The sequence below is a fragment of the Dasypus novemcinctus genome, chromosome 11 (assembly GCF_030445035.2).
Source record: "Dasypus novemcinctus isolate mDasNov1 chromosome 11, mDasNov1.1.hap2, whole genome shotgun sequence".
In the NCBI taxonomy this organism is placed as follows: Eukaryota; Metazoa; Chordata; class Mammalia; order Cingulata; family Dasypodidae; genus Dasypus; species Dasypus novemcinctus.
In genome coordinates this window covers 42,399,634-42,421,063 of record NC_080683.1, presented here as the reverse complement: position 1 = coordinate 42,421,063, position 21,430 = coordinate 42,399,634, and the positions used below count along the sequence as shown (strand labels likewise).

General features: G+C 39.4%; 1 protein-coding gene across 1 annotated transcript in view; it reads left to right on the top strand.

Moving 5' to 3' along the window:
• B3GAT2 (beta-1,3-glucuronyltransferase 2) overlaps window positions 1-21,430 on the top strand; it is a 96,318-nt gene that overhangs the window by 29,853 nt on the left and 45,035 nt on the right. The window contains exon 2 of the mRNA XM_023585877.3: window positions 14,229-14,373. Within this exon, the coding sequence (XP_023441645.1) occupies window positions 14,229-14,373 (145 nt within the window). The remainder of the gene's footprint in view (window positions 1-14,228; window positions 14,374-21,430) is intronic.

The window sequence follows — 21,430 nt, the reverse complement described above, 5'->3', positions numbered from 1 at the left end:
GTTGTTTTTGCTCATGCTTTTGGTGTAAGGTTCAAGAAATCACCACCTGGGAAACGGACGTGGCTTAACCCCTTGGGTGCCTGCCTACTACATGGAAGGTCCCAGGTTCAGATCCCAGTGCCTTCTAAAAGAAGATGAGCTTAGATGCTGCCTCCTGCTGCAATGAGCTTAGACGCCACCCCCTCACCCCCATCCCCTGCTGCAACAAGCACAAGCCAGCAGAGACCACGGCCCATGGGGAGCAGATGTGGGCACTTACCGTTGGTCACTTACCTCTAATGTGAGAGTTCCCAGTGCCTCCTGGAGAAGGCAAGCAAACAACCAGCAGCCAGATGAGATAAGCATCTGGGGGTAGGGGTGGGGAATAAATTAAGACAAAGTAAATACTAACAAATCTTTACCAAAAAGAGAGAGAGAGAAAGAAACCACTTCCTACCACAAGATCTTGAAGATGTTTCCCTACATTTTCTTCTAGTAGTTTGTATTGTCCTAGTTTTTATATTTAGGTTTTTGATCCATTTTGAGTTGATTCTTGTATAGGGAGTGAGATAGGGGTCCTCTTCCATTCTTTTAGTTATGGATATCCAGTTTCCCAGCACCATTTGTTGAAGAGACTGTTTTGTCCCATTAACAGACTTAGTAGGTTTGTCAAAACCCAGCTGGACTGTAGAGGTGAGGGTCTGTTTCTGTACTCTCAATTCTATTCCATTGATTGATATGTCTGTATGTCAATGCCATGCTGTTTTGACATTTTTGTGTGTTTCAAGGCCAGACAGTGAGAGTCCTCCCACATTGCTCCTCTTTTTTAGAATACTTTTGGCTATTCGGGTGCATTTTCCTTTGCAAAGAAATTTGATAATTGCTTTTTCTGTTTCTGTAAGATATGCTATTGTAATTTTATTTTTTATTGCATTGAATCTGTAAATCAGTTTAGGTAGGATTAACATCTTCATGATATTTAGTCTTCCAATCCATGAACATGGAATGTCTTTCCATTTGTTTAGATCTTCTTTGATTTCTTATAGCAGTATTTCATAGTTTTCTAAATACAGTTCCTTTCCATCTTTGGTTAAATTGATTCCTAGGTTTTTGAGTCTTTTTGTTGCTATTGTAAATGGGATTTTTTCCTAATTTTCTCCTCAGATTGTTCAACACTAGCATACAGAAACACTTGATTCTTGCATGTTGCTCTTATATCCTGCCAATTTGCTAAACTTGTTTATTAGTTCAAGTAACTTTGTCATAGAAATTTCAGAAATTTCTAAATATGAGATCATGTCTTCTACAAATAGTTTTTCCTGTTTGGATGCCTTTTATTTTTTTCTCTTGTCTAATTGCTCTAGCTAGAACTTCTAGTATAATGTTGAATAACCGTGGTAATAGTGGACATCCTTGTCCTGTCTTAGCAGTAAAGCTTTCAAACTTTCCCCATTCAGTAGATGTTGGTTATGGGTTTTTCAGATATGCCATTATTCATATTGAGCAACATTCCTTCTATTCCTATCTTTCGAAGTGATTTTATCAAGAAAAGGATACTGGATTTTGTCAAGTGACTTTTCTGCATCGATCAGGATGATCATGTGGTTTTGTTCCTTCAGTTTGCTAATGTGGTACATTATATTAATTGATTTTCTTGGATTGTGCCACCCTTGCATACCAGGAATAAATCCCACTTGGTTGTGGTGTATAATTCTTGTGCTATGCTGTTGGATTCTATTTGTAAGTATTTTGTTGAGAATTTTTGCATCTATGTTCATCAGTGAGCTTTGTAATTTTCTTGTAGAATCTTTATCTGGCTTTGGTATTAGGGGGATGCAGGCTTTATAATATGTGTTGGGTAATTTTCCCTCTTCTTCAATTTTCTGGAGGAATTTAGACAGGATTGTTGTTAATTCTTCTTGAAATGCTTGGTAGAATTCATCTCTGAAGCTGTCTGGTTCTCGACTTTCTTGGGAGATTTTTGATGACTAATTCAATCTCTTTAAATGTGATTGTTTTGTTGAGTTCCTGTATTTTCTGTAGAGTTAATGCATTTCTAGGAATTTGTTCATTTCAAATAGGTTGTCTAATTTGTTGGCATACAGTTTCTCATAATATCCTCTTATCCTTTTTATTTCTGTGAGGTCAGTTGTAACATGGCCCCTTTCATTTTTTATTTTATTTATTTGCATCTTCTCTCTCTTTTTCCTTGTTAGTCTAGCTAAGGGTTTCTCAATTTTATTGATCTTCTCAAATAACCAGCTTTTGGTTTTGTGGATTTTTCTGTATTATTTCTTTGTTCTCAATTTCATTGATTTCTGCTCTAATCTTTGTTATTTCTCTCCTTCTTCTTGTTTTGGGATTAGTTTGCTATTCTTTCTCTAGTTCACCCAGGTGTTTAGTTAGGTCTTTGATTTTAACTCTTTATTCTTTTTAAATTAATATAGGTGTTTGGGGCGATAAATTTCCCTCTCAGTATTGCCTTCACTATATCCCATAAGTTATGATATGTTGTGTTCTCATTTTTATTCATCTTCAGACATTTATTAATTTCTCTTACAATTTCTTCTTTGACCCACTGGTTCTTTAGGAGTGTGTTGTTTAGCCTCCACACATTTGTGAATTTTCCCTTTTTGTGCCTATTATTGATTTCCAGCTTCATTCCATTATAGTCTAAAAAGGTGCTTTGTATAATTTCAGTCTTTTTATATTTACTGAGACCTGCTTGCTTTGTGACCCAGCAAGTATTCTATCCTGGAGAAAGATTCACGAGTACTTGAGAAAAACATATAAAACCTGCTGATTTGTGATATAACATTCTGTATGTGTCTTTTAGGTCTAGCTTATTTATCATATAGTTGAAGGTCTCTTTTTCCTTTTTGATCTTCTTCCAGTTCTATCTAATGATGTGAGTGTTGTTTTAAAGTTTCCAGTTATTATTGTGAAGATGTCTATTTCTCCTTTCATTGTGTCAAAATTTACCTTATGTATTTTGGGGCACCCTGGTTAGGTGCATAGATATTTATGACTGTTACTCTTTCCTAAAGGATTGTCCCTTTTATTAATATATTAAGACCTTCTGCATCTCTTAAAACTTTTTTTCATTTTAAGTCATTTGTCTGATATTAGTATAGCTACCCCTGCTCTCTTTTGGTTTCTGTTTGCATGGAATATCTTTACCCTACCTTTCACTGTCAGCTGATATGTATGTCTAGATCAAAGTGAGTCTCTTGCAGACAGCATATGGATGGCTCATGTTTGTTTGTTTTTTGTATCAATTCTGTCAGCCTATATTCTTTGATTGGCGAGTGTGGCAGTTTGAGATTATTTCTGAATTCCAATAAATGATATTATGTTTGTAAACTGGTCTGTTCCTCTGATGTGATAACCCTTTGATTGTATTAGAGATGTCTGATTAAATTATGTTAGGATTAGGGCTTTGATTCAACCATATCATTAGAATTTGACTCAGCATTGAGTCCCAGCCCCCTTGGTGGGCTGATAAAATAAACTCTCACATGGAAGTAGAGACACAGAGAAGATACACAGAGGATCCTGTGGCCCCCTGGAAGAGAGATGAACCTGATAGTTCACAGCTAACCTTGTGAAGAGACCAGAGCAGCTGAGCCCAGAAAGAAACAAGCCCCAGGAGAAGAGAGCCCTATGCCAGCCTACAGCTGAGATAGGAAGAAGCTAGGCCTGTGGAACCTTAAGAGGAAAGAAGAAGGCTGAACCCTTACAGACATCACCTGCCATCTTGCTTCAACATGTGGCAACAGACTTTAGGTGAGGAAGTACCTCTTATGGTACCTTGAGTTGGACTCTTTAGGGCCTTGTAACTGTGAGATTTTACCCTAAATAAATACCCTTTATAAAAACCAATAGATTTCTGTTATTTGCTTCAGCAGCCCTTTGGCTGACTAATACAGGGAGTTTAATCCATTTACATTCAATTATATTACTATAAATACATTGTTTACTTCCACCATTTTATTCTTTGGCTTTCCTATGTCATACCATATTTTTGTTTGTCTTTTTACTCTTTTTGTTATCCTTTCTGGTAGTCTTCACTTCCACTCTCTCCTTCAAGCCTCTCTCTCTTCTCTTTCCTTTCGGGTTGTAGGGCTCCCTTTATTAATTCCTGAAAACCTGGATTCATTTTATAAACTCTCTTAGTTTTGCTTATCTGTAATTATATTAAACACAGCTTCATATCTGAAGAACAGTTTTGTCAGATACAGAGTTCTCTGCTGGCAATTTTTCTATTTCTGTATCCTAATTATATCATACCACTGTCTTTTCTTCTTCCATGGTTTCTTTTCTTAATATATATATTTATTAGAAAAGTTGTGAGCTTACAAAACAATCATGCATAATATGCAGAACTCCCATATAATTCCCCTTCTCCAATACCTTATATTGTTGTGGAATATTTGTTACAGATTATGAAAGAACAGCATCTGACTATTACCACTAACTATGGTCATAGTATAAATTTATTACATTTTTCCATACCTCCAGTTATTAGCACCATGTATTTATATTGTTCATTTGTTATAGTTCATGAGAGAACGCTCTCATATTTGTACTGTTAACCACAGTCCATCTTCTACCACATGGTTCACTGCGTTATATAGTCCCGTGCCTTGTACGTTCTACCCAAAGTGTTCACTCAGGGCTCCATGTTCATCACAGAGTTGTCCTAGTAAACCTTTGAACATTTACCTTAGTCCAAAAGAAAAAATCCCATTCTGTCCCATTATTGATCCTTAGCATTGATATAGAACCTTTTTTTTTACATTGATGCAAGAACATTATAATATTGCTGTTAACAAAGCCCATAAGTTACATTAATTGTATTTTTCTATGACATTTAATAAATGGTGTTTAAGTTCTTTTTCATTCTTACCACCTTATAGTAGTGACATACATTTGTTCTAGTTCATAGAGGAGCGTTCTTGTTTTGTTCTGTTTATCACAACCTCATCCACCCCCAGGTTCACTATGTTACTCAACCCCTAGATTATTCTCTAGCTTTCTTTTAATGACATTTACATCCCTGGACTACCCCTTTCTGCCACAATCCTATTTATAAATGAGCCATGCTAGATATACCCACCATAATTTATTACCGTAGACTCTATCCATTTCCACACTTTAACAGTCAAGCTACTTGAAAATTCTACACACATTAACCATCAGTACCCCTTCCCAACCCTCATCCTATCTCCTAGTAACATATAACTCTAGGTTTTAACTCCGTGTGTTTATTCTTCATATTTAGTTCATATTAGTGAGACTATACAATATTTGTCTTATGTCTGGCTCATTTCATTCAGCATAATGTCCTGAAGTTCATCCATATTATCATATGCATCCCAATTTCATTTCTTCATACAGTACCACAGTATACCATCATATGTATATATTACATTTTGTTTGTCCATTCATCAGTTGACAGACATTTGGTTGTTTCCATATTTTGGCAATTGTGAATAACAGCACTATGAACATCAGCAAAAAAACATCTATTTTCAGTTCTTTTGAATATATTCCTAGTAGAGGGATTGCCAGATCATACAGCTTCTTGAGGGCCTTCCAAACTGTCTTTCACAGAGGCTGCACCATTCTCCATTCCCACCAACACAGAAGAAGTGTTCCTATTTCTCCACATCCTCTCCAGCACTTGTTCTTCTCCTTTTTTTTTTCCCTAATGGCCATTCTATGAGTTGTGAAATGATATCTCATTGTTTTCATTTGCATTTCCCTGATAGCTAATGATATTGAACGTTTTTTTCATGTGCTTTTTGGCCATTTGTATTTCATCTTTGGAGAAATGTCTAAGTCTTTGCCTATTTTTAAATTGGGTTGCTTGCTCTTTTATTGTTGAGTCGTATGATCCCTTTATCTAGCATGGATATCAAACCCTTATTGAATATGTGGTTTCCAAATATTTTTTCCCATTGGGTTCACCTTCTTGGCAAATTCCTTTGAATCATGAAAGTGTTTAAGTTTGAGGAGGTCCCATTTATCCTTTTTTTTCTTTCATTGCTCATGCTTTGGGTGTAGGGTTTAAGAAACACCACCTATCACCATGTCTTGAAGATATTTCCCTACATTTTCTTCTAGAAATTTAATGGTTCCAGCTTTTATATTTAGGTCTTTGATCCATTTTGATTTAATTTTTGTTTAAGGTATGAGGTAGTGATCCTCTTTCTTCCTTGTGCTTATAGTTATTCATTTCTCCTAGCACTATTTGTTGACTAGACTGTACTGACCCAGGTGGGTAACCTTGATAGCCTGGTCAAAAATCACTTGACCTCCAAGGTCTGTTTCTGAACCATCAGTTGAGTTCCATTGGTCTGTGTATCTATCTTTATGCTAGTACTGTGCTGTTTTTACCACTGTACCTAAGTAATATGCTTTAAAGTCAGTAAGTGAAAGCTCTCCAACTTTGTTCTTCCTTTTTAAGATGTTTCTGGTTCTTCACGGCCCCTTAATCTCCCAAATAAATTTGATAATTGGGTTATTCATTTTTATAAAAAGGATTTTGGAATCTTTATTGGGATTGCATTGAATCTGTATATCAATTTGGCTAGAATTTACATCTTAATGATATTTAGTCATCCAGTCCATGGACATGGAATGTTATTCCATTTATTTAGGTCTTCTTTCATTTCTTTTAGCAACGCATTGTAGTTTTCTGAGTGCAAGTGCTGTACATCCTTGATTAAGTTGATTCCTAAATATTTTATTCTTTTAGTAGCTATTGTGAAAATGGAATTTTTCCTGATTTCCTCCTCAGATTGCTCATTACTTGTGTATACAAACACTAATGACTTCTGCATATTACTCTTGTATCCTGACATTCTGCTGAACTCATTTTCGCTCTAGTAGCTTTGTTGTAGATTTTTTCAGAATGACCTTTCTAGGTATAGGATCATATCATCTGCGATCAGTAGAAGTTTTATTTCCTTTCCAATTTGGATGCCTTTTATTTGTTTTCTTGCATGCTTGCTCTCACTAGCACCTCTAGCACTGTTTTGAACAACAGTGGTGAATGCATTCTTGTCTTGTTCCTTATCTCAACAGGAAAACTTTCTTTCACCATTGTGTACAGTGTTATCTGTGGGCTTCCAATTAAATTGGAAAGGACCCTTGACTCTAGGTCATCTCCTCTGTGTTCCTTCATCTTTTTTGCACTGTACTTTCCTTTGTATCTTTAGTTTATTGGGTCCTGTTGGATTTAGGGTATTCCTTTTTTTTTTTTTTTTTTTTTTTTTTTTTGCTGTTGCTACTGGAATTGTTAGTTTTTTAAAAAAGGATATAGAATGTCATATGCTTTATTGTAATTCTACTCCTTGAGATTGCCTATAGCATTTTAAATTTCAAAAGTCAAGAATTTTATTCATTTCCCTTTAGGAAAAAGTAAGACAAGATTTCAACTAGTGATGTGTCTGCAAGGGAGCTAAAGGTATTTGTTTACCTTTTTTGTTTTGTTCTAAGGGCATTTTGATAATCACCTGCATGCGACCTTCTGAAGTGTTCCAGTCCCTGGAGCTAGCTGTTAGCCATGTCATGAGGTGGAACCAAAAGGACACAGCTTAAAATTGCAGAAAGAAAAGTTGGCTAAAGAAACAGGAGCTGATTGTTGGTTAGAGTCACCAGACAAGGGAGTGCACAGTGGTTACCTGCCTCGCTCCTTTCCTGAAGACAAATGAAGATGAGAATAAACAAGCACAGCACACCCTGACATGTAGCTGGGAGGAATGTGGAGATACCTCAAATGCCTCTCCTATACCCTTTGTAGCCATTGGGTCACATTACTCTGGTGGTGACTTTGGCTTTTCAACATTGTGAGCACTTAATTGGGAGTCAGGTAGGAGGAATAAATGACAGAATTTGAATTTGGCATTGAATACATAGGAAGAAAGTGCCTTTGGGATCAGACCTATTTGTAATATAGTAACTGTTACCAAGATGTGAATTGTTTCCTCTTTATCTTAATACTCAACACTTCATACTTCTGTTTGAGATTGAAGATCGTACCAGGCACGTAATGTTGTGCCTGCTCTGAAACTGCTATTTCCTGTTTAGAAAGTAGCAAAGCTTTTAAATACTGAGAAGATTCTAGTTGTGTAAAAGTGCTTTAACTTTGAATAGTAACAGCCCTTATCATATTTTCTCCCCTCTAAGAGAAGAAAGTGGCTGCCAAGGAATTCTTAAAGAGCATAGATTGAGTGAAAAGGACACAGAACAAAGAATAGATCCCAGGGGTGAAACGAAGACGTTCTGTAAATAGCTGTGCTATTTTCCTTTGAAATGTCTGGCACATGCTATAGAGTACCATGGTCATGTTCAGAGGGGCTGTGTGTCCAATTCTGTGGCCAAGCAATCTGCATTGAATTTCAGAACAGAACATATATAACAAGGGCATCTGGATCTTTAAGAATTTTTAAACTATTTAAATGGAAAACTCTTTTATTTAGCATATTTGGAAATATGATCCTGCCAAGTCACTTACTTTCAAATAGTCATTGCTGCACCTTTAACTCCCAGTCCTCTGGATGAAAAAAAACAAAACATGAACAACTATTAACTCTGAGCTGCTCTCAGAAAGGTGAGATTATGCTGAGTGAAACCTACCTTTTCTCTCATGAAACTGGCTGAAGGTGAGGTTTGCTTCTCTGGTTCATCTCATTACCTAGCACTCAGGTCATTTTCTGTGGGTAAACTCCTACATGTCTTTCATGGCCCAGCTTAAGGAAGAGTTTGCTTCAAAACATGCTTATTTCCTATGGTCATATTTAAATGTTCCCTTCCTTGTGGTCACACAGTTTTGGTTTATTATTCTCTCTAGCAGCAGTTTCTCCTTTCTTCCTTTGGAAACAGCTTTTTTTTTTTCTTTTTTCTTTTTCCCTTCTGTCCTTTTATTGTCAATTATTATATACCTCTTTGACTGTTAGTATGTCCTTTACACAGAGCAGGTACAAACTGATTATTGTGTAGACCCACATTTAAATTCCTACCTGGTCCTTAAATGCCTGTCAAGAGTTTTGGGCACCTCCTGTATACAGGCCACAACCTTCTGCACCCTCAAGAGAATGCAGAAGTCTGCTCACCAGTTTTTCTCAGATTTGAAGTCTTGATTTGGGGAAAAATAGTTTAGGAACTGAAAAATCAGACCCATTTTAAATACTTTGGTATTTAAAGAAATACCAAAAAATAGGAAACTACTATTTTTAGTGACTTACACATATAAAGCCATTGTGGCTGTTTGAGATTATTTTGTGGGAACCCAAAAAGAAAAAGATTATGTTTTTAAACTTATCTATTCCTGTGGATGTGATTACATTCAATTCAGTTGAGGACCCTTTGATTAGATTACTTGATAAGCTCACTTTAGGGTGTTTGATTGGACTACATCAGTGAGGTATGAGCCAGCTTGAGTCTCAGCTCTCTTGCTGGGTCTCATAAAAGCAGAGGCATAGAGAGAGACAGGCACCAGCAAAGGAAGCTTCCATGTTTAATCCTGCCATTTAAGAGAGAGAACTAGAGAGAAGATCATTTAAGCATGGAGCCCCACGAGGCTGGGCCGGTGGAGCAACTCAAGAGGAAACCATGAGCCCAGAGGGGAAGGCTGAAACCTTGGCAGAGACTGGCAACCATTTTACTTCAATATGTGGCAGCTGACTTTGGTGAGAACACGTCTTACAGTCCTTTGATTTAGACTTTTCACAGCCTTGGAACTATAAGCTTTTACCCAAAATAAATTTACCCAGAATAAATCCCCTTTATGAAAGCCAGCCAATTTCTGGTACTTTGTATTGGAGCCTTTTGGCAAATTAAAACAGTCATTCTATTAATTTAAGGAAAAAGAGATTAAACTTGGTTTCTTGGTATACTTGTCATATTTGGTATATATGACAAAAATTAATTTCTTTTTCATTTTCTGCATTATGTGAGAGAACAGGAGCCTAACGGTTGGGTGAGTTGGGGTGAGAGCTGTATTTTTGTGAAAATGTTAGTAAATTTTCTGTTTTTTCCCACATCTGGGGAAGATCTAGGATACAAAAATTATAGGTATAAATTGACTTAAGGATTAAATGACCAAAACATTGCTGAGAAAAACCAAACACTTATACAAATGGATAGAGATCATGTTCATGGGTTAGAAAGCTCAGTATTAAGATTTCAGGTCTCACCAAATTGATTTAACACAATCCTAATAAAAATTTATTGCAGTTTTGAAAGTGACTCTGAAATTCATATGGGAGTAGAAAGGAACTAGAACAATCAAAACAACTTTGACAAAGAAGAACAAAATTGATGATTGACCCTACCTTATTTCAGACTTATTACAAAACTACAGTAGTCAAGGCAGTGTGGATTGGTGTCAAGATGATCAAATAGATCAATGAATCAGAATAGAAAGTCTAGCAAAAGACCCACATATATATGGATAAATGATTTTTGGCAAAGGTGCAAAGGCAATTTAAGTGTTCTAGCACAATTGGATACAATTTGAACAACTGGGTACCCATATATTTTTTAAAAATTGACTTCAGTCAGTCCTTCACACATACTTGAAAATTAATTCAGAATGGACCATAACTTAAGGGTAAAACCTAAAAATATAATATGAAACATCTGCAGAGTAGAAAACACTTGTATCCTTAGATTGGGTAAAGATATCTTAGATATAACATCAAAGATATTTTATAATCCATAAAATAACAAATTGATAAAGTATGCCTGATCAATATTTAAAATTTCTATTCTTCAAAATCCCCATTAAGAGAATGAAAAGATGAGCCACAGATTGGGAGAAAATGTTTGAAAATCATATATCTGATAAAGGACTTGTATGCAGAATATGTAAAAAACTGAAAACTCAATAATGAGAAAATGGACTGTTGGCACCCTGCTCACTTTGCCATCAGGCAGAAAGAGATACCTCAGAGATGTCAACTTATTTTAATATGGGTGTCAGGGTCACCAACAAAACATGACTAACACAGGCTCTGATGGAAGAACGTTTATTCATATAGAGAAGACAGAGCAAGGTCAGCTTCCCTCGTGGGCGTTGGTCCCCCATAGCCATTGGGTCTCCATCCATTGGTTGATGCCAGGAGCTGTTTTGATCTATACACACACCTTTTGTGCCATAGTGGACGGACAGCTCTGTGAAGGGACCCTGCTCTGCAATCTCTCTGCCAGGAATGAGGGTGGGGATGGGCAGGAACGGCAGAGAGGGTAAAACAGATGCCATTCAACCTGCCCATTTTCACCAGACAGTCCACAGTGATTGTACAGCACAATTGGGGAAGGAATGTGCCTGTGGGAAGGCCATGATCTGCTAGAGGACTATTTTATCTCAGGGTACTGGAGAAAGGAGTTAGCCCACATTTTTCATCCTATCCTAGAGCTAGGCTAACAGTCCGGAGCACAGGGTTTATTTATGGGCCATAGGCTGCACTCAGACCATTTTAAAAATGAGCAAAAGATTTGAACAGACATTTCATCAAGGAAGAAATACTGTTGGCACATAAGCACATGAAAAAATGCTCAACATCATTATTCGTTAGAAAAATGCAAATTAAAACCACCACGAGACACTACTATACCTTATTGCAGTGGCTAAAATTAAGAAGATTGGCCATACCAAGAGTTGGTGAGGTTGTGGAGAACAAGGAACTCTATATGCTGCTGGTGGGAATGTGGAATGGTGTAACTGCTTTGAAAAGAATTTGGTAGTTTCTTAAAACGTTAAATGTATGCCTTCTGTACGATCCCACCATTCTGTTCTTAGGTATTTATCCACATAAAGACATACACTAATGTTCATAGCAGCTTTATCTGTAATAACTAAAAGCTAGAAACCCAAATGTCCATTAAAGGTGAATGGATAAACAAACTCTAGGATATCCAAATAATAGAATAACATTCAGCAATAAAAAGGAATTAACCCTTGATACACACTCGACATGGATGACTGTCCATATAATTACGTTAAGTGGAAGAACTAGATCCTCCCCCCTATACACACACAAAAAAGAATACAGACTATATGTTCCCATTTATATAAAATTCTAGGAAATACAAACCAGTGTATAGTGATGGGCAGCAGATCATTGGTGGTCGGGGGAGGGGAGTAGTGTGGAGAGGTTGGAGTGGGAGGGGTGGATTAAAAAGGTGCACAAGGGAATATTTGGGGGTGTTGAGTATTTCATTATCTTGATTGCAGTGATGATTTCATGAGCGTCAAAATATATCAAATTTTACACTATAAATACATACATTTTATTGTTTGTCAACATTTCAGGGGTCCCCAAGATCATGCACACATTTTGCGAGTCCCTAGAAGGACTCATAGCATTCCGTATGAGATTTTTTACAGTGACCCAGAAAGGATACACAGCTGGATCTGTGGGAAACACAGCAGGAGGGTCTGGAGGAATACACCTGCAGGCTTTCCATGCTGGCTTTCTCCTCCCGAGGGTCATGCAGAGCATACTTTCCCTTTAGCAGCGAGAATGTGGCCGCATATGTGCAATATTTATGCTTAGGGAAACCCATCTGCGAGTCAGATTTCACAGTTTTTTTTGAGAGCTAGGCACATAGGCACCACCTGCCCAACAAAATTTCAGATTCCCAGCAAGGAAGCCCCAGGCAGGCAAGACAACCTTACCAGTGTAAGGGATGTTTCAAAAGCCGAGTTCCCAAGGGCCAGCCAGGAGACAGTCTGGCAAGCAGGCCTTTTAAAGATAATAGTCTTAGGCCTTGCTCTGCTTCCTTTTTTCTGCACAGTTATACCTCAGTAACACTTTTTAAAAAATGATAGTTATTATGAGATAGCACAAGACGATTATTATTTATCAAAAAAGTGATAAAGAATATAAAAATAGTAATTTCAGATTTGAGGGAGACCAGTACAGTGAGACCTTCATTGCTTGAAATGCTTCAGACCTTCAAATCCTCTTTTTTGCAGTGAGTTTGGATAAAATAAGTAAATTGAGATGGTTGGCAAATGGGGATTTCTCATTATTTTTACTCTTCAATAGTACAGCTTTTCATTTCAATTGTATTTGAAAATCTTTCCCAAGTATATAACTTTTCTTCTTTTCATTTAAAAAATTCGATGATAGATAGCCATTATTGTAATCATGCTCAATTGAGCATATCCTGTTGTATAGCAATGGAAGGTAACCCACTGGTGTTGGAATTAAATTACCCCCAACAACAGGAGCTCCTCTGCAGGTGTGCAGGTTGTGCCCTGCAAACGACCCATCCAGCTGAGAGGATGAATGAAGCGCATCCCACACCCTGATGGCCAAATCATGGGCATCAGCATGGGGTGCGACTGCTCGAGGGCATGGGATCTTTTTCTAGTTTGCGCAAAGGTGTTGTGTGACTGATGGTGGTCTCACTCAACTTGAGTTGAGGGAGAAGGTGGTGGTGGTGACGGTGGTTTCCTCCCAAAATGCTGCCTGGTTTTAGCAGCTTTTCTTGTGAGCGTGTTTTTCTCCCTAAAGAAATTCAGCAAAGAGCTTTTCGTTGGGGATTGTGTTTAGCCAGGATTCTACTTGTACAACAGTGTGGGCCAGAAGAGGACAAGCTACTCATCCTGTGTGAGGTGTTTTCTTCTCTCATTTAGCAAAATTGCCCTTGAAAGGCAGGTGAATTTAGTGTGCATTTTTCTTTTTGTCACTCTTGAGGATGCCTGTTGCCTGTTCTGTTGCCTGGATCCCACTATTAATGTCCCCTGCCAGGATTTCTATGTATCCGTAGCAATAAAAAAATTCAGAGAAAGAAGGCTCCTGTGGCTTCGCAGAATGAAGGTGATTACTGAGTATTAAAGTTTCCTAAAGGGGGGAAAGAAGCGCCTCCCAGCAGAAGTATTGTTTAAAAGATTCAGCTCTGAAACAGAATAGAAAATATCTGATAGTCACAACCTGGCTTTAAAATAAGTGACGTTCATGTATTGACATCCACTTTATTTATCTTAAGTCACTGCCTAAACATATGACTTGGTACAAAGCTGATGGTGCTGAGCAGCCAAACAGCAATGAATTAGGATTGCAGTCTATCAATGGAAGTGTTCTGTTTGCAAATCTTCAACTTTTGGAAATCTGCCCCTACTTCTCTTTCCCCTACCCCCATTTCTTCTATGTGGCTCACATTCCTTTCCTCTCTTCATGTTCTTTTCTCTAAGGAAACTTAAGTATGTCTCTTTCCCCTTTTCGTAGATGCGAACCACGCGCAAGGTCTCTGTCTGGCCAGTGGGGCTGGTTGGTGGGCGACGCTATGAACGTCCGTTGGTGGAAAATGGCAGAGTCGTTGGTTGGTACACCGGCTGGAGAGCAGACAGGCCTTTTGCCATCGACATGGCAGGTGAGGATGGTGACATTTGTTCTTGCCTGAATGTTCTTACTGATGCTCCAATTTGTAATGGTGTACCAGAGGAAGAAAGCTTTCAAAGACCCTAGATCACACCATATGCAGCTTGTTGAAATATTTGCTTAAACCTTCACAATAGGCTCTTAGGTTCAGTCAAGTGGAAATTGATTTTAGGGGGGTGATCAGACAATGCTCATTCTGCTCCATTTTGTCACCTGTCTATGAGCCATTTATTTATCCAACAAACGTTAATGTGCCAGGTACTGGGAATTCAGTGGTGAGAAACATACCTGGCCCCTGCTTCAGAAGAGTGTATTAACTGGAACTTTTCCTTACCTCTCTCTAGAAGACCAAGTTACTAAATATATCAAATGCTTATTGACAAATTTCAGAGTGATAAAAAGTTGATGATCATTTTAAATTTAATGTTTAACTTTAAAGCATAAGTTTAATGCCTATTGGTACATTTTATAGCTAAAATATAAAACTGGACTACTGCTTTTTCAATTGTTTATTAACTTTGAGTTTAACCATCTTTTAATGTTTTTATTCTCTAACCAACCAGTTCAATTGAATAAGACCTGTATAGGTACCACAAGTTCTAAAAGGCTACTTTATAATAAAGTGCCTCATTTTCTGTGGGTGATATAAAATGATGACTGTGATAACTGTGGAAGGACATAGTTTGAAACATGAGGCTTAGAAGCTAAAAAATTACTGACATCTATAACCTAGAAGATGGAGGCAGAATGGTTTCCAAATTGATCTCATCAATCTTCAAGTCTGAGCACAGCTCTGTCTGTCTGTCAGCCTATGCTTGGCCAATCTTTCTTCTGTGTGTATTTCCTGACTACAGTCAGAATCTCTGTGCTCAGAAATCTGATGGAATGAAGGCTGATTTCTGAACTGGGTTCATCACTTTTATTCTGACAATACTATAAATTTGAGGGAGCAAGATTATGAAGAACACTGGGAGTAAGAGCTGTTGGGGGAAGCTCTCACTGATGGCAGTGTGGCAGGTGTGTCATATTGCACCAGGGAGAAGATGTATTTTTATTTAACATATAACAAACTTTTCCTGCGTGCCAGCTTTGTGGAACTGTATGTCGGTCTCTGACCACAAGGGCAGTCTGGGTCTCTTTCCTGATCACCTTTCCCCACCCTCTTCTCTGCATCCTGACCTCCCCCTCCCTCTTACCATCTCAGCCATACCCTTTGGTCTCCAGTTCTTGCATCCCCAGAGCTGAGGATCTCAAACCAAAGTATTTACCTGGAGGCAGGTGGAGAGGCAGGTTAGCCGTAATTGGAAGGTCCTGAGGATTCTCGAATGAGTCCTTTCTTTAATCAAGTCTGAGTTCATGGCCCTGAAACTACAAGGCTGACCATAATGTATCTTTTGAAAAGTAGGCATCTTGCTTGTCAGAAGTGTTACTTTGAGCAGAAAGTTTAGAGAACATTGAGGTAAGTCTTTTCACTTCTCTGGGATTTGGTTTCCTCATGTATAAAATGGGGCAGTAGCATGAGATGACCTATAAGGGCTCTTCCAACGCATTATTCCTTTTCCTCATTTCCCTCTTTAGGACGCTTCAAGAAAAGCCTAGGTCTCTGGACTTCTAAGTGAAGATTATGATGCAAAAGCAACCAGATGACAGATGTTTGACACTTACCTTTCTAAAGCCTTATTTCAATACAAACTCCACAGACATGTCTTCTCACACACAGTTTTCTGCCCATTACCCTGCAAGGGTAACTTCAAGGTCAGGGTGACTTGGATAACTTCCTAGGGTTTAGTAATAGTTTTATGTAGATGATCAAGTACCCAGTAAGCCTATTGAACATTTTGCATTGGTCTCCCCTAGAGGTTGGGTTAAAATAGATATTTCTAAAATTCAAGAAAGGCACCTGAGCTTTGTGCAATAAAGCTGGCCTGTGACAAGATGTTCGATGCCCTTTCACTGCCAGATTCTGTGGGATGTTATCCTACATGACACGACCGATGTTTGGATTTTTCTAAGCATCTCACTGTGTTTTCAAGGCTTAGTAAAAATATGTAAGAACTGTCCCAGTAAATATGAATGATGTTGGTCTTCTGTTAATTTTTGTTTTAAGATAAGAAAAAAGTCTGTCTCTAAACATACAGCTTCTTTCACACAACAATTTTACTTACTTCACACATGTGACCTTGCTTAGCATCTTAGTGTTCAGTAAATAATTGATATTTTTCTAAGTCTTTAAGTGAGAGTATTTGGTTAATAATATGGTTCTGACTGAGATGCTTTCTTCTAATTCACTTTTTTTAAAAAATTCCTTACCAGATTCATTTACCCTCTGTAGGAAGAGGGAAAAGGCCTTGGGCCTACACGTCCAACAGTACTTCTCACTTTGATGTAATACTCACACATACGCACACTCAGGCACACACACACACAGTCAGACTCCAGAGGGTGAGAAAGAAGCTCGAAGCCCACTTCCCTACTCTGCCCAGACAGTTAGAGGGAATGCTGCTTTGAAAATGGTCTAGGATAGTTGAAGGAGATGACTATATTGGAGCCTGCATCTTCCTTGCATTTTCCAAAGCTGCTTAAGAAACACAAAACATAAGGAGCCCAAACTTAACATTTCCATAGCTGTCTTGCTTCAGACGTTTGAGTATATTCAGTAGAAACACCTCATGATCTGTCCTGCTTGTATTTCTGTAAAGTCATAGCATAGACCTTCACAAGAAGCTCATTTGAGTGTGATACTTCATGTCATTTAGGGAACTTTTAATCAGACTTTTCTCTTTATTGCCATATTGGACTTTGCAAATGCCATTTTCTGCTCTCAGATGAGGAAACACTCTTCTGAAATTATCTCGTGTGCACATTACAGAGAGAATTAAAGATTATTTCTGTTCTACTGGGGAAAAATTAAAAATAACTTTCTAAGGATTATTACTGTAAAGATTAATACAGTTTCCCACAAGATGGAAAGAAAGCACTGGAGGTAGCCCTTGCCCTGGCAGCAGTGTGGTTAAGTAGGGCCCATGCCGCTCTGCCAGGCCAGTGAGATTCTGGAATCTCTCTCCTGGTCTCTGCCTCAGGCCTCAATTCCTACACTCCAGACAGCAGGTGACTAGCCAGTTTTTACTGACTAATAGCACAATATGACACACTGAGTTTTTAGCTCTGTTTCGAAGGTAAGGAAATTACTTTCATGTGACAGATTCACCTTGGCCACTTCCAGGGAGGAAGAATCATTGCATGAAAGAACTGAACGGAAAGTATTATTCAGCCTTGCCAGGAGGTACAGATTTGTCAAATTCAGAATTCTCAACATTTGCATGCACCTTCTTCTTCACTCTTGGGGGGGGGGCAGGCGGAGCGCTGTGGTTCTTCAGTGATGGTGTATATGGTACCCAGTTGCATGCCTGTCACACAGTAGGAGCTAAGCAAAGATCCTATCATAAAGATGGGTTTCTCCTACATCCCTGTTATACTGATGTTCTCATCCACAAAAGCAAAGGGCTACACTAAATGGTATCTTGGGGTCATCTCCAGCTTTGTCCGTAACATTTTCATGACTGATGATAATGAGACGTGATCATGAAGTGATAGAATGTTCCTCATGCATGGCTTTGGTAGATAGAGATCTAGAAGGACTCTGGCCTGGGAATCCTGTGTCATGGGTGAGCTAAAGCCCTGAGGCTGGGTGAGCTCCCATGGGGAGACTCTGTAGCTGCCTAGGCTTGCGTCCTGAGGAATAGTCACTTAAGGGGGCTGCAGGGGAAGGAGTCAGGGAAGCAGAAAAAGCCCAGGAAGGTGGTGGGGCAGACCGAAGACAATAGTCACTTGGAGAGACGAGGTGAGGAATTGTAAATTAGGTTGTTGGATGCTTCATGTAGATGGAAGAGGAGGTTTTTTGGTGAATGTGAGGGTGAGAGCTAGAAGCAGACAAATGCCATTGGTGTGGCTGGTAGCTGTTGGGACCTTGAAGACTGCCCTCTGGGCCAAGGGATGTATGAAAGAATAAAGGGCCTGAAATCAGGAGGACTAAGAGGTCAGCAAAATTGTCTGAGGAAAGGGAAAGTAGACCACAGGGGCTGGGGAGGGTACGTTTGGTCCTGAAAGAATTAAGGACATTTCTTTTTGGCAGGACAGTAATTATAAAGAAAGTTGTGGAAATGAGTGACTGGGAGGGCAGCAAGGAGGCATAGGCTAGGAAGGGCTTGGGTGGGATGTCCTGAGGTCCCTTCCAACTCTAAGGTTGTGTGAGTTTTGACGAGCTCTGATTCTGATTGAGGTGGTTCTAGGTGGTCCAACTGGTGTTTACTTTCTTGTCTTTTGATATTTAGCTTCTCTGTAACTTATTCTTTATCACAGTCTTTCCAGTTGGTAGTAGTTTCAAATCTTTGGAGACATAAGGTCCTTTTAAAGTAGGAAAGTGAAGCATTCAGATCCATGTTGTAGAAGAGTTCTCGAGAGGAAAGAGGGTGGATGGAAGGAGATGCATAATTAGAGGTAGTGGGGCAGGAGAAGACTCAAGTAATCTGTGATGACATTGGAAGAGAAAGAGAGATGGTAGTGATTTCAAGAGATAGGAGAAGTGCTCCCACCCCCTAAGGATGGAGAAGACATTGACATTTTGAGAGGGATGAGAGACCCAAAGGAGAGAAAATGAGAGGGATCAGGACCTAGAGAGGCATGTTCATGTTGGGCAGGAGTACCATTTACTCCTAAGGAAGGTGGTGAGGTAAGTAAGGAAACCCAAAGTGGGAATGGGGAGGGCTGTGGGTTGTTGGAGGCCAAGCCATCTGCCAAGTGTTTTGTTTTTGTTTTTGTTTTAATTTTCTTTTTTTAAAATTTTTAAAAAATTTTTATTTATTTCTCTCCCCTTCCCCCCACCCAACCCCAGTTGTCTGTTTTCTGTGTCTGTTTGCTGTGTTCTTTGTCCGCTTCTGTTGTTAGCAGCACAATCTGTGTTTCTTTTTGTTGCATCATCTTGTTGTGTCAGCTCTCCGTGTCTGCGGTGCCATTCTTGGGCAGGCTGCACTTTGCGCTGGGCGGCTCTCCTTATGGGACTCCTTGTGTGTGGGGCTCCCCTATGCGGGGGACACCCCTGTGTGGCAGGGCACTCCTTGTGCACATCAGCACTGCACATGGTCCAGCTCCACACGGGTTAAGGAGGCCCAGGGTTTGAACCGCGGACCTCCCATGTGGCAGACGGACACCCTAACCACTGGGCCAAGTCCGCTTCCCTGCCAAGTGTTAATTGTGGTTGAGCATAGGTCTGTACTGAGTCTTAGAGAATTTACAGTCCCTGTCCCAAGTTGAGAGAGAATGGGTATGATAAGTACATAACTGACTATACTATGAGGCAGGAAATTAGGTTGAAATGGAATTTTCTGAGTTTCATTTAAAGAGATAACATAGCTGCTATTGGGAGGGGTTGGGAAAAAGGTGTTTTGGAAGAGGTAGCACTTGAGAGGCAACTTAAAAGCTGCATCCAGGCCAGAGTGAGCGAACAGGGACTGGGCAGGCTCTGGGAACAGTAAATCACTGCAGGGTGTGTGTAGCTGCTAAGGAAAAGGCAAGCCAGGGTCAGATGGTGAGAACTCTCATTTCTGGGATGAGAAGTTTCCAGCTATGTGGATACTGGAGAGTCTTTGAAAACTGCAACAGATTTGATCAGAAGTGTAATTTGAAAACAGTGTAGTGCAAGTGAATTGGGATGGAACCTGGGGGCTTGTGCAGCCATCTGGCCTTAGGGTAGTGAGGCCTATATAGGGTAATAGGAGTTGAAAGGAGGCTTTAAATACAGCAGCTATTTGTTATTAAGTTGTAACAAGCCATTTCAGAGTATGTCCAAAAGTCAGAAGAAATTTAGATTTTTTTAACACCCTTTTTCTTGTATGGTAAATTGATAACTGATGTATTAAATTTGAAATTTTGTTTAGTTTTAATTGGTATAAACTGTATTATCCTTTGAGTCATAATTTATGTGCAGAAGTTATGGTAATCTTGCATAATCAGAACATTCTTTTAACCAGAACACCAATTGTGTAAAAAATGGGAGTCTGCATTTTAGGAGAAAAAATACATTATCTTACTAAAGTTTCTAGGTTCTGGATCCGTTGTGGGTACGTTGTTCTGTGGAGGATTGTGGAGTGTGAAGGGGCTTAACATCAGAAGGAAGACATTTGCGTCCACCCTGTAGCATTTGCCTGCACCCTGTCCTCTCTGGTCCCCATTCCACCCAGAAGCAGAAGGAATCTTTCAGGAATGCAAACTGGATTTTGTCAGTCCCTTGCTCACAGCTCTTCAGAAGCTTCGTGTGCTCTTGGGAGAAACAAGTCCTTCTCATCACTGATGCAAAATGTCTGGCCCACCCCTGCTGACCTTACCAAGCTCATCCACCCCCTCTGGCTCTTTGAGATCAGCCATCTCCTTCAGTTCCCCCAGCATGCCTGGAGCACTCTTTCCTTAGCTCAGCCCTGCATCTTCTCTGTTTAAAAGTCACTTTCTCAGGGAAGCCTTTGCTAACACTACAGATGAAGCCAGCCTCCCCATGCCCATTTGTGTTGGCTCCTGTACTTCTGCACCACAGCACTTACCACAAGGGGAGTAGATCGTTCACTGTGTTGCTGAAGCCCCCGCATGCCCGTGTCCTACACTGACAGGAACACAGCCTTCAGGACTGTCCTGTCCTCCACTCAGCCCCCTGTGTGCCCTGCAGCCTGAAGGTGGGGCTCATGAACTGTTCTATTGTATAGAGTGTGTCCTCTCTCAACTTAGAGTCACATAAAAAATAAATAAATAAAAACATAACTAGAGTAAACATAACTGATGAGGGACCAGGGATAAGAGTGTGGGATTGTCAATTCCAGGCAGACCACTAAAACTCTCTTTTCATGGGCTCTTGGAAGGGCCATGAGAATAACAGTGATTCATAACCGCCTTTGTCTTGGTATTTGTCCACAAGGGATTTTGCCAGGATTAATGGCAAACCCTTTCTTGGTGGATGATGTACTGATAAACCTCAGCCCTGTCCACATCAGATGATCATCAATGCC